Source organism: Mobula birostris, chromosome 4 (genome assembly GCF_030028105.1).
Source record: "Mobula birostris isolate sMobBir1 chromosome 4, sMobBir1.hap1, whole genome shotgun sequence".
NCBI classification, from domain to species: Eukaryota; Metazoa; Chordata; class Chondrichthyes; order Myliobatiformes; family Myliobatidae; genus Mobula; species Mobula birostris.
Genome location: NC_092373.1, coordinates 175,911,773 through 175,926,962, shown reverse-complemented (window position 1 = coordinate 175,926,962; position 15,190 = coordinate 175,911,773). Strand labels below are relative to the sequence as shown.

At 40.5% G+C, this 15,190-nt stretch overlaps 1 protein-coding gene across 1 annotated transcript in view; it reads left to right on the top strand.

Annotated features, from left to right (window-relative positions):
• LOC140196780 (ubiquitin-conjugating enzyme E2 D2-like) overlaps positions 1 to 15,190 on the top strand; it is a 44,817-nt gene that overhangs the window by 20,956 nt on the left and 8,671 nt on the right. The window contains exon 6 of the mRNA XM_072256556.1: positions 4,399 to 4,492. Within this exon, the coding sequence (XP_072112657.1) occupies positions 4,399 to 4,492 (94 nt within the window). The remainder of the gene's footprint in view (positions 1 to 4,398; positions 4,493 to 15,190) is intronic.

Below are 15,190 nucleotides of genomic sequence, written 5' to 3'. Positions count from 1 at the left end.
ACTCCATGAAAAACGAATATAATGAACCCATCAGATCCCCTTTAAAACAATTCTTAGCTTAAAACTCTGCCTTCTGGGTCTGGAAGTATTTGAAGGGGAAATGTTTCTTATTATATACCTCTCTCATGTTTTTTTCCTCTCTTCTACCCACACCCTCTTTCAGTCTACTCTTCAGTAAAGGAAAGAAACCATGTACATCCAGCCTCTCCTCATATCGTTCCAGGCCAGATTTCTTCAGCAATCTTCCAATATAGTCATATCCTTTCTCTTAGTTTGGTGAACTGCACAAGGACTCTAGCTGTGGCCTGCTTTGTACAGCTATATAATTACCTCACTACCACAGTTCTATGCCACAGCAAATAAAGGCAATACCCTGTATGGTACCTTATTTGTATATGCTGTTACCTTTTGGAGTCTTTTGATATTTACACAGAGGTCCTTCAGTTCATCTGTATTCCATGGGACCCTGTTGTTTGTGGTGTGTATATCCCAGCCTTGTTAGTGCTTCCAAAACTTAACCTTAAATTGTGCAGTGTTAAGTTTCATTTGTCATTTTTCTGTCCCTAAATCAATATCATTGTATATCCAAAGAATACACTTTTGGCTCTCCATAATACCACCAATCATCATGTCAGCTGTAGGAGATATGATTAGTAAGTTCACAGTTACATCTTGATTTTAATCTTGAGTTGTGGATAATGAAGTAGGTTTGCAGAGATTTAGGCCATTTAGAAGAGTGGGCTGAAAGATGGCAAATGGAGTTTAATGCTGTTAAATGTGAGGTGCTACATTTTGGTAGGACTAATCAAAATAGGACATACATGGTAAATGGTAGGGCATAGAAGAATGTAGTAGAACAGAGGGATCTAAGAATAATGGTGCATAGTTCCCTGAAGATGGAATCTCATGTGGATAGGGTGGTGAAGAAAGCTTTTGATATGCTGGCCTTTATAAATCAGAGAATTTAGTATAGGAGTTGGGATGTAATGTTGAAATTGTACAAGGCATTGGTGAGGCCAAATTTGGAGTATTGTGTACAGCTTTGGTTACCGAATTATAGGAAAGATGTCAACAAAATAGAGTACAGAGAAGATTTACTAGACTGTTACCTGGGTTTCATCAGTTAAGTTACAGAGAAAGGTTGAACAAGTTGGGTCTTTATTCTTTGGAACATAAAAGGTTGAGGGGGGACTTGATAGAGGTATTTAAAATTATGAGGGGGATAGATAGAGTTGACATGGATAGGCTTTTTCCATTGAGAGTGGGGGAGATTCAAACAACAGGACATGAGAGTTAAAAGGCAAAAGTTTAGGGGTAACATGAGGGGGAAATTCTTTACTCAGAGAGTGGTAGCTGTGTGGAATGAGCTTCCAGCAGAAGTGGTTGAGGCAGTTTCGATGTTGTCGTTTAAAGTTAAATTGGACAGATATATGGACAGGAAAGGAATGGAGGTTTATGGGCTGAGTGCGGGTCGGTGGAATTAGGTGAGAATAAGAGTTTGGCACAGACTGGAAGGGCCGTGATGGCCTGTTTCCGTGCTGTAATTGTTATATGGTTAATATCTATAACAAACTTAAGGTTGCAGCGCCAACCCCTGTCATTCGTCAGTGGTCATAGATTCCAATTGAATAAATAGCCTTTTTGTATTGTTAAGCTAATGTAAAATCAAGTTTGTTTAGACCACATTAAACATAGTCATAGAGCACTACAGCCCTTTGGCTTATCCAGTCCATGCTGATCTATTATTCTGCCTCATCTCATTGCCCTCCTTACCCCTCCCAACCATGTACCTATCCAGATTTCTCTTAAATGTTAAAATCAAACCTGCATCCATTACTTCCACTGGTGCACACTCACCACACCCCTGAGTGAAGAAGTTCCCCCTCGTGTTCCCCTTAAGTATTTCACTTTTCACCCTTAACCCATGACACGAAGTTCTTGTCTAACCCATCCTCTCTGGAAAAAGCCTGCTTACGTTTACGCTATCTGTTGCAGTCTATGATGCAGTAACAACTATAAGTCAGAATGAGTTGAAGCTTGAAGAGGGAATTAGATGAGATTTCCTCGTATGTCTGTTTTTGGAAAGTGGATGCTGTAGAGGAAACTTTCAAATAGCTGAATAAAAATGATGAATACGTGATAAGTTTGCTGTATATTTCCAAACTGTTTTTCTTGTGAATGCTTAAGCTCTTGTATTGTTTTTTAAAAATGCTGTTTTCTTGTCAATATCAAGAGGTCTATAAAAGAGATCCAACACACACAACAGCTGGAGGAGCTCAGCAGATCAGGCAGCATCTGTGAGGGGAATAGACAATTTTGGGCAAGACTTTTCACCAGGACTGAAGGGATAGAAACCAGAATAAAAAGGTGGGGGGGGGGAGGGGGAGGAGTAATACAGGCTGGCAGTGATGTAAAAGGAGTTCTAGTACAGCATTCTCTAAAGGTTAACTTGCAAGTTGAGTCAGTAGTAAGGAATTCAAATTGAATGTTAGCATCTTTTCAAGAGGACTAGAATAAAAAAAAAGCTGGGATGTGATGCTGAGATTTTATACGGCATTGGTGGGACCACATTTTGATTATTGTGAGTAGCTTTGGGCCCTGTGTCTAAAAAAGAATGTCCTGGCATTTGAGCCCAGGGGTGGTTTATAGAAAACAATCCTGGGAATGAAAGGGTTAACGTATGAGGAGCATTTGATGGCCCTGGTCCTGTACTTGCTGGAATTTAGAAAAATGATGGGGGTATCTTTTTGAAACTTGCCGAATATTGACAGGCCTAGATAGTGAACAAGGAGAGGATGTTTCACATAGTGGGAGAATCTAGCACCAGAGGGCACAGCCTCAGAGCAGGAGGACATCCCTTTAGGACAGTGAGCAGAAATTTGTTTAGCTAGAAGGTGATAGAATTCATTTCCACAAATGGCTGTGGAGGTGAAGTCATTGGCTATATTTAAAGCAGAGGCTGATAGGTTCTTGATTTGTAAGGATGTCAAAGGTTACAGGGAGAAGGCAGGAGAATGGCATTGAAAGGGAAGATAAATCAGCCATGATCAACTGGCTGAGTATACTTGATGGAACAAATGGCCTAATTCTGCTCCTTTGTCTTATGGTCTTGTACAACACTCATAGAACCACTTAGTCATGTCCTCAAAGCATTCAAGGAAGTTCAGGCAGGAAAACTTAACAAGGCCTCCTGATTATTGCTGTTCAATTCCTGCTGCTTTAAATACAGATTGATCCTGTCCCTCAGCATTTTGTCCAATAATTTCTTTGTAATTGATGTTTTGTGACTAGCTGTAGTTACCTGGCTTATACCTGCTTCACATCCTGATAAAAATATCTTTGCTGCCTTCTAGTCATCTGATATGAGTTCTGCAGTTAGAGGTGTGAAAACCTTTGTTAGTACCAGCAATCTGCTCCCATGCTGATCATGGAATACAACAGCCCTTAGGATTTTTCCATCTTTAGGTCTGCTAAGAGATTCATTGCCTCCTTTTTGGTAGAATTCCATTGTCCTTCCTATGAAATTTTCCAACTGCAATGTCTTACTCCACAGTAAATCTATTTTGATCAAAAAATCACAACCCTAGCTCTCTATCAGCACTAGATTGTCATTGTAAATTTTTGTGTTTAATTCTACTTGGTAAAAATCTAACAAGATATGTACAAACAGTAATGTTAAAATTGGAGTTGTCAAGTTTGAGCACTTTTTAGTTCAACTAATCAGTTAGCTAAGGAACCTTATTGTAATCTGAATCTGAGTGATATCAAAAATATATAGATGATGCATTAATTGGCCACTCTAAATTGCCTGTATTGTGTAGCTGAGTAGAAGAGTCTGAGGGGTAACCCATGGAATGTGCAAAGAATAACATGGTTTGGGTGTTTGGTGTTGCAGACTTGGGCTGCAGGGCCTGTTTCCATGCTGCATCTCTGAATGTCAATGTTAGATGGTGTTTTCTCATCTAATTTACTATTCCACAATCTCACAGTTTTTACTTGTCCATTTGTAGCTGTGGTGTCATTAATATATAGATCTTTCTTTTTATAATTTCCCACTCGGGATCAATAAAGTACTTATTACTGTTAAATTCAGTGCCTCAGTCCATTGTGAGGTGAGGAGAAGGGAATTTAAATAAATATAGCTGCAACAGTTAAAAAAAAAAGTAAATTTTCAAATTTTAACATGTTGGTAATTTTTCGTCTTGGTCCTCTTTAGCTTATTCTGAACTACCGTGGCCTTCTGAATATTATGCTGCTCTATATAAATTTTCCTTGCAAAGCTGGTTAGATTTCTTTGAGTAAGGTAATTTCAATTAGAACAAAATGAATGTTTGAGGTATAAGGTAAAATACATTGATTGAAGAACAAACCCTAAATTTCTTGTTACTTCTTTTCCAGTTCTATTGTCCATTTGTTCACTGTTATGTGATCCAAACCCTGACGACCCACTAGTGCCAGAGATTGCACGTATCTACAAAACAGATAGAGAAAAGTAAGTATCTAAATAGGTAGTTGTTCAATAATTGATTTTTAGGTAGTCTTCTGATCCTATGTTTGGTGTTAAATTGCTTTTACGTACAATCATATAGTTGAGAGAGAGGAAATGATTCTGCCTTCAAATTAGTTCAGTGTTTTCATGCTGAACATGTGAACCTTCATTGCAGTTAAATTGCATTAAATGTTTTCTGCACTTTGCAAATGTTTTAAAAAAAACACTTACGCATCATGACTTCAGGACTAAGATGCTTTGAGTACTGATTGTTATCTCTAGTTAGATATTGGACAATTTCCTAAATTTCTGATAAAGTATCCCAGTCTTGCAAAGCATAGGTGACTAATTAGCTTGGGTTCAGTAACATTTTTTCCAAGTCTATTTATTCAGAAAATGTGGACTTCACTGGCAGAGCTTGTACTTATCATAGATCGATCACACTAATTGGTTTGGAGTAGGCTGGACTGAATTAGGATGATAGGTTTTCTTCCTAGGGTTGACCTTGTGGGCTTATAATATAGATTGATTTAATTATTAGAATTTTCTGGTAGAATTTGAAGTTGTATCACTGGAACAATGATCCAGAGCTTCTTTAGACTACATATTAACAGGATGTGTAGAAGCCAAAAAGATGCTGCTACTGAATAAGAAACAGGATTTTTTTTTACTGTAGGGAAGTAAAGCATTAGGCAGAACAGGTATGAAAATGGAGTTGAGGCTAAGGTCATATTAGTTTCTCAAACACAAAATGCTGGAGGGACTCAGCAGGCCAAGCAGCCTGCTGAGTTCCTCCAGCATTTTGTGTGTGTTTCTTGGATTTCCAGCAAATGCAGATTTTCTCGTGTTTGTGATCATATTAGCTCGATATTTTTTTTTAAATGGTAGACCCGGCTTTAGAGTCCCATGTACTGCTACTATATGCAGAGAACAGAGGGATATAGGCCATATGTGGGCAAAAGGGATAATGTGGTCACTAGCTTAATTAGCTTGGCACACTATTATGGGCTGAAGTCCCTGTTCCTATGCTGTACTGTTCTTCGTTCCCTTTACTTGTGCTCTTAGGAGAAGCATGTGACTTTGTAGGTACTAGGCAGTATAACTTTGGGTGAGTAGTGGATTTTGGAGACTTTATCTGTAAAGGTGAATGCCATTGTGTACTGCCAGGGTTCCCAGCCTTTTAGGTGCCATGCACCCTACCATAAACTGAGGGGTCCATGAACCCCAGATTGGGAACTTCTGTTAGTGGTTTTTGAGGCATTCTTTATTCTAATAGAGATAATTAAGTGATCAGGACCTGTCACAACTCTCCTGTACTTGTATACTTTGGTTCTACAGTAGTAAATGGTGTATTAACCAAATATCCTCAATTCCTTTCTGAGTAGGGGCATTTGTGGTTCATGTGTTGAAGTGAGATCTGTGGATCCCAAGTCTGCTGTCCATTGTTCAAGTTTAGTCTGGCAGCTCTGCTAGTGATATGGGTTTCTGCCTATATTCCTTGCCAAAGAACCCAGGAGAGTTATGACGGGCCCTGAACACTTAATCACCTCTATTAGAATAAAGATTGCATCACAAAGCACCAACAGTTTCCCAATCTTGGGTCTGTGAACCCCTCAGTTTATGGTAGGGGTGCATGGCATAAAAAAGGCTGGGAACCTTGGCACTAGAAGCAAGGCCATTTGCTTTTTCCACTTTATTTCCCTGAGTACCTAAACACAAGGGTTAAGAATAGGAGTAGCCCTTTAAGCCTGTTCTGCTATTCATCATGATTATTTCTGATCTAGGTCAGCACCATTGCTGTTTTATTTATCAGAAATCTATTGATTTTTTTTAAGGGAATTCAATGATCAAACCATCGCAGCTCTTCAACAATTGTTCATCCTTATATGACTGTATCTCAGTATTAAATAACCTACCCTTTTACTTGGTTTTACAAGTATTTACAAGTATATTTTAGAATTATACATCATGTAAACAGGCCCTTCAGCCTAACTCATCTATGCTGAACAAGGTGCCTACCTGTGCTAGTCCATTTGTTCATGTTTGGGCCATATAGCTCTGAACATTTCCTGTCCGTGTACCTGTGCTAATGTCCTTTAAATGTAATTGTACCTGCATCTGCATCGGTCAAGTCACTTATTATTGTCATTTCGACCATAACTGCTGGTACAGTACACAGTAAAAACGAGACAATGTTTTTCAGGACCATGGTGCTACATGAACAATACAAAAACTACACTGAACTACGTAAAACAACACAAAACTACACTAGACTACAGACCTACCCAGGACCACGTAAAGTGCACAAAACAGTGCAGTGCAGGCATTACAATAAATAATAAACAAGACAATGTGCACAGTAGAGGGAAGTAGGTTGGTGTCAGTCCAGGCTCTGGGTATTGAGGAGTCTGGTGGCTTGGAGGAAGAAACTGTTACCTAGTCTGGTTGTGAGAGTCCGAATACTTTGATGCCTTTTGCCAGATGGCAGGAGAGAGAAGAGTTTGTATGAGGGGTGCATGGGGTCCTTCATAATGCTGTTTGCTTTGCGGATGCAGCGTGTGGTGTGAATGTCTGTGATGGTAGGAAGAGAGACCCCGATGATCTTCTCAGCTGACCTCACTATCCGCTGCAGGGTCTTGCAATCCGAGATGGTGCAATTTCCGAACCAGGCTGTGATGCAGCTGCTCAGGATGCTCTCAGTACAACCTCTGTAGAATGTGGTGAGGATGGGGGGGGGGAGGTGGAAGATGGACTTTTCTCAGCCTTCACAGAAAGTAGAGACGCTGCTGGGCTTTCTTTGCTATGGAGCTGGTATTGAGGGATCAGGTGAGATTCTCTGCCAGGTGAACACCAAGGAACTTGATGCTCTTAACGATCTCTACGGAGGAGTCGTCGATGTTCAGCGTAGAGTGGTCGTTCCGTGTTCTCTTGAAGTCAACAACCATCTCTTTTGCTTTTGTTCACATTCAGAGACAGGTTGTTGGTTCTGCACCAGTCCGTTAGCCGCTGCACCTCCTCTCTGTATGCTGACTCATCATTCTTGCTGATGAGACCCACCACGGTCGTGTCATTGGCGAACTTGATGATGTGGTTCGAGCTGTGTGTTGCAGCACAGTCGTGGGCCAGCAGAGTGAAGCAGTGTGATGGTGTTGGAGATGCTGCTTCCAATCCGGACTGACTGAGGTCTCCCAGTCCGGAAGTTAGGATCCAGTTGCAGAGGGAGGTGTTCAGGCCCAGTAGGCTCAGCTTTCCAGTCAGTTTCTGAGGAATGATTGTGTTGAATGCTGAACTGAAGTCTATGAACAGCATTCGAATGTACGTGTCTTTTTTTGTCCAGGTGGAGGGTGATGGCAATGGCGTCATCTGTTGAATGGTTGGGACTGTACGCGAACTGCAGGGGGTCCAGTGAGGGGGGCAGCAGGGTCTTGATGTGCCTCATGCCGAGCCTCTCGAAACACTTGATGCTGAAGGGCCTGTTCTTGTGCTGTACTAGTACCTGCAAAGGATCACACACCTCTCATGAGAGCACTTGTATTACATGTAGAATAGTACAGCATTGGAACAGCCCTTTCGGCCATAATGTTGTGCCAAAATAGTTGGCTTAATTTACCCATCACCCTGTGTATGGAGAAAGTTGTTCCTCAGATTCCCTTTAAATATTTTTCCTCAGTTTAAGGATTCATCTGTTAATTGCTGAAGGCTGGCTACTGGAGAATTGTGTCTAGTCAGGAAATTCTCTAATGTCTACTCCTCCCATCAGATCAGCCCCCACCTTTCCACATCACCTCTCCAAATTAATGAGTATACAGATTGCCATTGTTAACAGGTGTTTTGGAATCATCCCCCCTCTTACTGTATCCCTTCCAAATTCAGGTTTTTGTGTACTGTGGAGAGAGATTGGACACTACTGCTTTGATTGATCAAAATTTAGACGATTATTTCAATATAGAGGTCCTCCAGCTGATGTTGATTGCCATTACATAATCCTGGCATTGAGGTATAAACAATCCATCCATAGAGGAATGTTGGCTGAATTGAAAAACAAGAGTGACCCTTGGGCAATCAGTTATTGAATGTTTTTTCTCTGTCATTTAATCTCATTACCTGCCCATCACCTCCCTCTGGTGCTCCTCCCCTCCCCTTTCTTCCATGGTCTTCTGTCCTCTCCTATCAGATTCTCCCTTCTTCAAGCCTTTATTTCTTTCACCAATCAACTTCTCAGCTCTCTACTTCACCCCTTCCCCCTCTCCCAGCTTCACCTATCACCTGCCACCTTGTACTTTATCCCCTCTCCCCACCACCTTATTCTGATTTGTTGACTGTTTATTTTCCATAGTTGCTGCCTGGCCTTCTGAGTCCCTCCAAAGTTTTGTGTGTGCTGATGTATTGAGTGATTAGTGTTATTAGATGGAACTGTGTACAGAGGAATAGGAGAAGTCTATTTAACCCCTGAGCTTCTGTTTTCCTATTTAGTGCAAATGTGGCTGATTGGATTGAATAATGCAGAATTGGATTAAATCAAGAAACTTCATGCTTGATTTTAATTACAACTGTGATTTGTTTTGGGTTGTGGAATTTAGACTTGAAGGGAGACTCAGCCTATGAAAACAAGTACACCAAATACTCTTGTCTTTACTCTATCAGCCCTGTCATAACTTTCAGCAAGTAGGTGCTTGCAACTCCCAAGGTCTCCCTGTACATCAACAGTTGCCTTAGGGAAGTTCTCCCAAGAACCACAAGCTGAAAAATTGTTTTGAGTCTTGTGGGTCAAGTCCCTTTGTACTTTAGGAAGTTGGTGTGAACACTGCCTTTAGTTGCAGAATATTTTTGGTCCTTTGTAATATTCCTTCTAGTAAGTAGCTTGTTGCCTGACTGCTGCAGGTGTGTGTAGAGAAGGTAGTGCCGATGTGGATATTCTTCCACATAAATTTGCTATTGGTGTAACTGGATTGTGTTGCATCATAAGGTCCCAGTATCTCTGTGGAAAATTTAATTTGAAATTGAATGCTAATTTTAAAAAAAAGTGGCTTTTGGAGGAACTCATCAGGCAGCATCTATGGAGGAAAATGTACAGTTAACGTTCTGATATGACCATTTTCTTCCCGGGTGCTGCCTGACCAACTGACTTCTCCCAATAGTTTTATTTTCTGCTCTTGATTACAGCATCTGCATTCTCTACTGTCTCTTATAACACTGATAATTTCTGTTCATGCATACTGAATAACAAAAAAAACATTCAGCCTTGGAAATGGTGCAGAGAAAAAGAATAGGACTAAATCCAGTTAATGGAAAACCAATACGTGGGAGAAGATAAATCTTTTAACCTATTTTTAAACTTAATGAGGCTACAGAGGTCTTTAGTCTGCCTTTTTAAAAAAAAAAAAATCCTACTTAAATGCTGATAGGTGCAGTGTTTTATCAATGCTGCATTGGCTTAACTAAGCAAATTGTGTAGTGATTCTTAACACCTTCATGACTTATGGGGAAATATGTAAGATAGAACTGATAAAGGTGGGTTTAAGTCTGAAAAATAGTTTCATTTCTGGTGGTGAGTTGGGAAATGTTGACTCATTAATAAAATAATATTCTGAAATAAACATGCGGGAGACAGTCAGCAGACTAGGCAGTGCCTGTGGAGGGAGAAACAGGTAATGTTTCAGGTTGAAGAGGGAAAACATTTCTTAAAAAAAAATACAAATAATGTGAGTGAAGGGATAGTTAGGCCAAAAGGAATATCTAAAGGGTGAGGCCAGAATTAGGAATAAGAAGCAGCTAAGATGTTTAATTTGATAACAGACAAATAAATATAAAGTATTTAGATATTAGTAATAGATATGCCCATCATGTGAAACTGCTAATGGAGAGAGAAGACCTGAGCTAATGTCAGGTCACATGGTAGAAATGGTCAGTTCTGATAAGGGAGAATTACTGAAACATCTGTCCAGTTATGGGATAACTGGATTAAAAAGAATAAAAGAGTTTGAACAAGATCAAGCTTGCGTTGTACAAATTTTAAGAGTTTTATATTTCCCTTTCGCCTTTGGTAACTAATCATTTGCCTACTCTTTCATGCTGATATGCATTTTGTCTTTCTGTAAAGACTTTAAAGAGGAATACTATAAAGAGGCAGATCTTTGAATGTCACTTTAAATGTTATCTGCTTAAAAAGGGATGCCTTTGTATTTTTGGCCGGTTTCTTGAATCTGAAAGTTGTCAAGCATAAGTTAGACATTTTAACCTTGTGAAAACTGTCTAGTCAGAACAAATATTTATTTTCATTGTTGACATCAAGAAAATCTTGATTCCACATTGAATAAAAGATCTCCAGTTAATTTTAACAAGGTTCCTGCAACAGAATTGGAATTTGTCATACCTTGAAATAGTTGAAATGGGCTTTGCTACGTTGCCTGCAGACTTCATAATCAGTTTTCAATGCTGGTTAAAAAATTGTATTTTATCCATCAAATATTTGTGCTTGGTTGTTTATACTACAAAGCTAACCCATTTGGCATACTTTCCTGAACACTTAAAATATGCCACCTACTCTGCCTCTGACTAGTAACGGAAAGTAGGATGTCCTTGTATACAATTTCCCCAGAAATTGTGTTCAGACTTGCCTGGGTAGTCCCTGGAAAGCCTAGTTGATGCTTCATTATTTACCTGCCCTCTAATATTTGTTTTGTTGTTATAAGGGTCAAGAAAAATTTTGTCCTCAACTCCCTCCTGCTATTTACTCTTTTTCTTTTTGCACATAGAAATGTACGCAAACTTCTGTGTTTGTATACACGCTACTTAAACCATGCTGATATATTGCAAAATAAACTGGCCTTTGATTTGAACAATTTGCAGTCAGAACCTACAGTTCAAACCTACCCATTTGCAACTTAGGATTTCATCCAAGAACTTGCAAAACAGCCACAGAATGGAGGTAGACCTATTAAGATTTAATGAGCAACACACATCAAAGTTGCTGGTGAACGCAGCAGGCCAGGCAGCATCTCTAGGAAGAGGTGCAGTCGACGTTTCAGGCCGAGACCCTTCGTCAGGACTAACTGAACAAAGAGTTAGTAAGAAATTTGAAAGGGGGAGGGGGAGGGGGAGATCCAAAATGATACGAGAAGACAGGAGGGGGAGGGATGGAACCAAGAGCTGGACAGGTGATTGGCAAAGGGGATATGAGAGGATCATGGGACAGGTTTCTCAGCCTGAAACATCTTCCTTCAGTTAGTCCTGACGAAGGGTCTCGACCTGAAACGTCGACTATATCTCTTCCTAGAGATGCTGCCTGGCCTGCTGCGTTCACTGTCCCATGATCCTCTCATATCCCCTTTGCCAATCACCTGTCCAGCTCTTGGCTCCATCCCTCCCCCTCCTGTCTTCTCCTATCATTTTGGATCTCCCCCTCCTCCTCCCACTTTCAAATCTCTTACTAACTCTTCCTTCAGTTAGTCCTGACAAAGAGTCTTGGCCTGAAACGTCGACTGTACCTCTTCCTAGAGATGCTGTCTGGCCTGCTGCGTTCACCAGCAACTTTGATGTGTGTTGCTTGAATTTCCAGCATCTGCAGAATTCCTGTTGTTTAAGACTTAATGAGTGGGTGTCTGCTTCTTTTGAACAGCTTGGATGGTCATGGATGCATTCACAGAAATGACAAGGAATGTGTTCAAGGTTTGTGATTGCATGATGTTGTAGATGCTACAGATCAGTATGTTGGTACTCAGTTTGGCTCTTGAACCTCTTTTGATGTACTGGACAGGTGAAACCTGTTATTTGGGTTTTGGAATTTAAAGAACTCAAATGATATTGGATGTTGACTTTTCTCTGTTCCCGAGAATGATTTAAATTAGTGGTCACCAACCTTTTTAAGCCCAAGATCCCCTACCTCGACCTTAGTGAAAGGCAAGATCTACCTACTAAATCGTTTAGAGAAAAAACAGCTCGGATTGTACCGCCAATTTGAGACCTTTTATTTGGGCTAATTGTATTTGAATTACACAAAATACTTTTGTCAAACTTTCAAATTAATTCAAACAGGAAAACACTGTAACTAGCATATCTTTGAGAATATTACAATACTTCACACCTGTAATTCTAAGTTTCATTATTTAATTTTATTTCAACACGAAAAATAAATGAATAAAAATTGCCTTGCACTCTGTGTGATGACTAGGGCCAAATACTTACTGCTAGTTCCCTGAAATTTGGCTCGTAACTACAGACAAGTCAGTCTGAGACAGTCTGTGAGGTGTTTATGAGTAAGACAGCTCCTGTACTTAGATTTAATCATTTTTCATCTGTGAAAATGCAATTTCACATGGATAGGTTGACCTGAAGTTGGCACTGACTTTTAGTGCTATAAAACCAACGTGCACACTGCGCATTGCTAGGGCCCCATCAGTAGTAATTGCAACCAGTTTATGAATGGGGTTGTCGTTTTCACGGACATTCTTTAAACTCATTGTAAATATTCTCACCTCTCGTTCTCTCCTTCAATTGCAAAAGAGTGAGGAAGTCCTCCTTTGTTGTAAAATCCTGAAAAGCCATTCTGACAAATACAACCAGCTGAGCTGTTTGCATTACATCCAGGGATTCATCGAATTGTAGTGAAAAACATCCACGTCCTCTGACAGTGATTCTTCCCTCCTTGTCACTGTTGGCAATCGCCTCTGATCTGGGCTGACATTTACGTGCTAATTAATTAGCTTTTTATTTCAGCTTTTTTCTTAAAAGATGTGCTGGGTGCGTTCCGACTACCGCTGTACAGCTGCATTCTTTGCAGCCCGGTGGTTGGGGACCACTGCGTATCTAATTTAAGTGGTCACTTTAATGCAGCGCAAGCTACGCTGAAAACACAGTTCATGCCAGGGGCTGCTACACACATGCGCACTGGGCAGAAAGAACGGAACTAAAACCCCGCAACCCGGAAACAATCTCTCTTTACGAACAGCTTTGTAGCAAAAGTATTGCTATATTACCATTATCCTAATTAGTATTACTTTTTTTTTATAATGCTCACATTACAACAGTATTTGCGTATTTTTGATTTTTTTCGGGATCTACTGGGAAAGTCTCAAAGATCGACCGGTCGATCGCGATCGACAGGTTGGCGACCCCTAATTTAAGTAAACAGGACTTTGGGGTGGAAGGAATTTCTTAGCCAGCTTACTAAAGATAAACAGTTAACTTTAGCAAGGTTCCTGCAATCTCGTAGGTGACACAACACTCCAAGTTAGGCCTCACCTATGTCTTTTTCTAGAGGCTTGTCAGTAAGGATAGTTCTTGCCATGCAGGTGAGCAGTAGGGCACTGAGGAGTGTGGTGGAACAAAGGGGACTGGGAATATAGATCCATAATTCCTTGAAAGTGGCATCACAGGTAGATAAAATCATAGAGAAAACTTTTGGCATTGGCTTTCATAAATCAACATATTGAGTACAGGAGATGGGATGTTATGTTGAAGTTGTATAAGACGTTGATGAGGCCTAATTTGGAGTGTTGTGTCACCTACCTACAGGAAAGATGTCAATAAGATTGAAAGAGTGCAGAAAAAAAATTACAATTACATTGCTGAGACTTGAGGACCCAAATTCCAGGGAAAGGTTGAATAAGTTTGGACTTCAGGAGATTTGAAGAATGAGGGGAGGTTTGACAGAAGTAGTGCTGTGCAAAAGTCGTAAGGCACATGTATATAGCCTGGTTGCCTAAGACTTTTCACAGTACTATAGTAATGCGTGCATTGTACTGCCACAAAAAAACAAATGTAATGACATGTGAGTGATGATAAACCTTATACTGATATGGGTCTCTATTGTGGACTGAGAGTGGGAAAGGGGTAGGAAGAGGGGAATTATTGTTGGGGGAAGGGAGAGGGGAGGAAGCGGTAAGCACCAGAGAGGCATTCTGTAACGATCAATAAACCAATTGTTTGGAATCAAATGACTTTGGTGTCTTGGGGCTGAGTGTGTCTACACTCACACCACCCCCAGCCACTGGCACTCCTCTGCAATCTGTCCTGCACTCCTCCCACAGTGCTTCACCCTTGCCATTCCCAACATCTTTTGCTTCCATCAGATTTACTAACCTGCTGTCCGCTCTGTGTTGATAAATACAAAACTGTGCAAAAGTATTGAGCACCCTAGCTATAAATATACAAAATGATGATAGGGTAAATGCAGGCGAGCTTTTTCCACTGAGGTTGGGTGAGACTAGAACTAGAGGTTGTGGGTTAAGGGTGAAAGGTGAAATGTTTAAGGGGAGCATGGGGGGATCTTCACTCAGAGGGTGGTGAGAGTGTGGAACAAGCTGCCAGCAGAAGTGGTGAATGCGGATTTGATTTCAACATATAAGAGAAATTTGGATAGGTACATGGATGGGAGAGGTATGCCTGCGTGCAGGTTGATGGGACTAGGCTGATTAATAGTTTGGCATGAACTGGATGATCTAACAGACCTGTTTCTGTGCTGAGCCCTCAAAACTAATCAATAAGCTTCAAGGCTTGGCTTTAATACCCCCTTGTGTAATCAATCTTCTACTTCCTCACTTGCAGAGCCCAGTCAGTTCAGATTGGCAACAACATTTTCTTTACCAATCTCCACCACAAGGCTGTGTGCTTAGCCCCACTTTACACTTATGACTTTGTGGCTCAGCACATCTTCGATGCCATATTTAAGTTGGTGCAGTGTTTCATTGATTGTATTGAGTA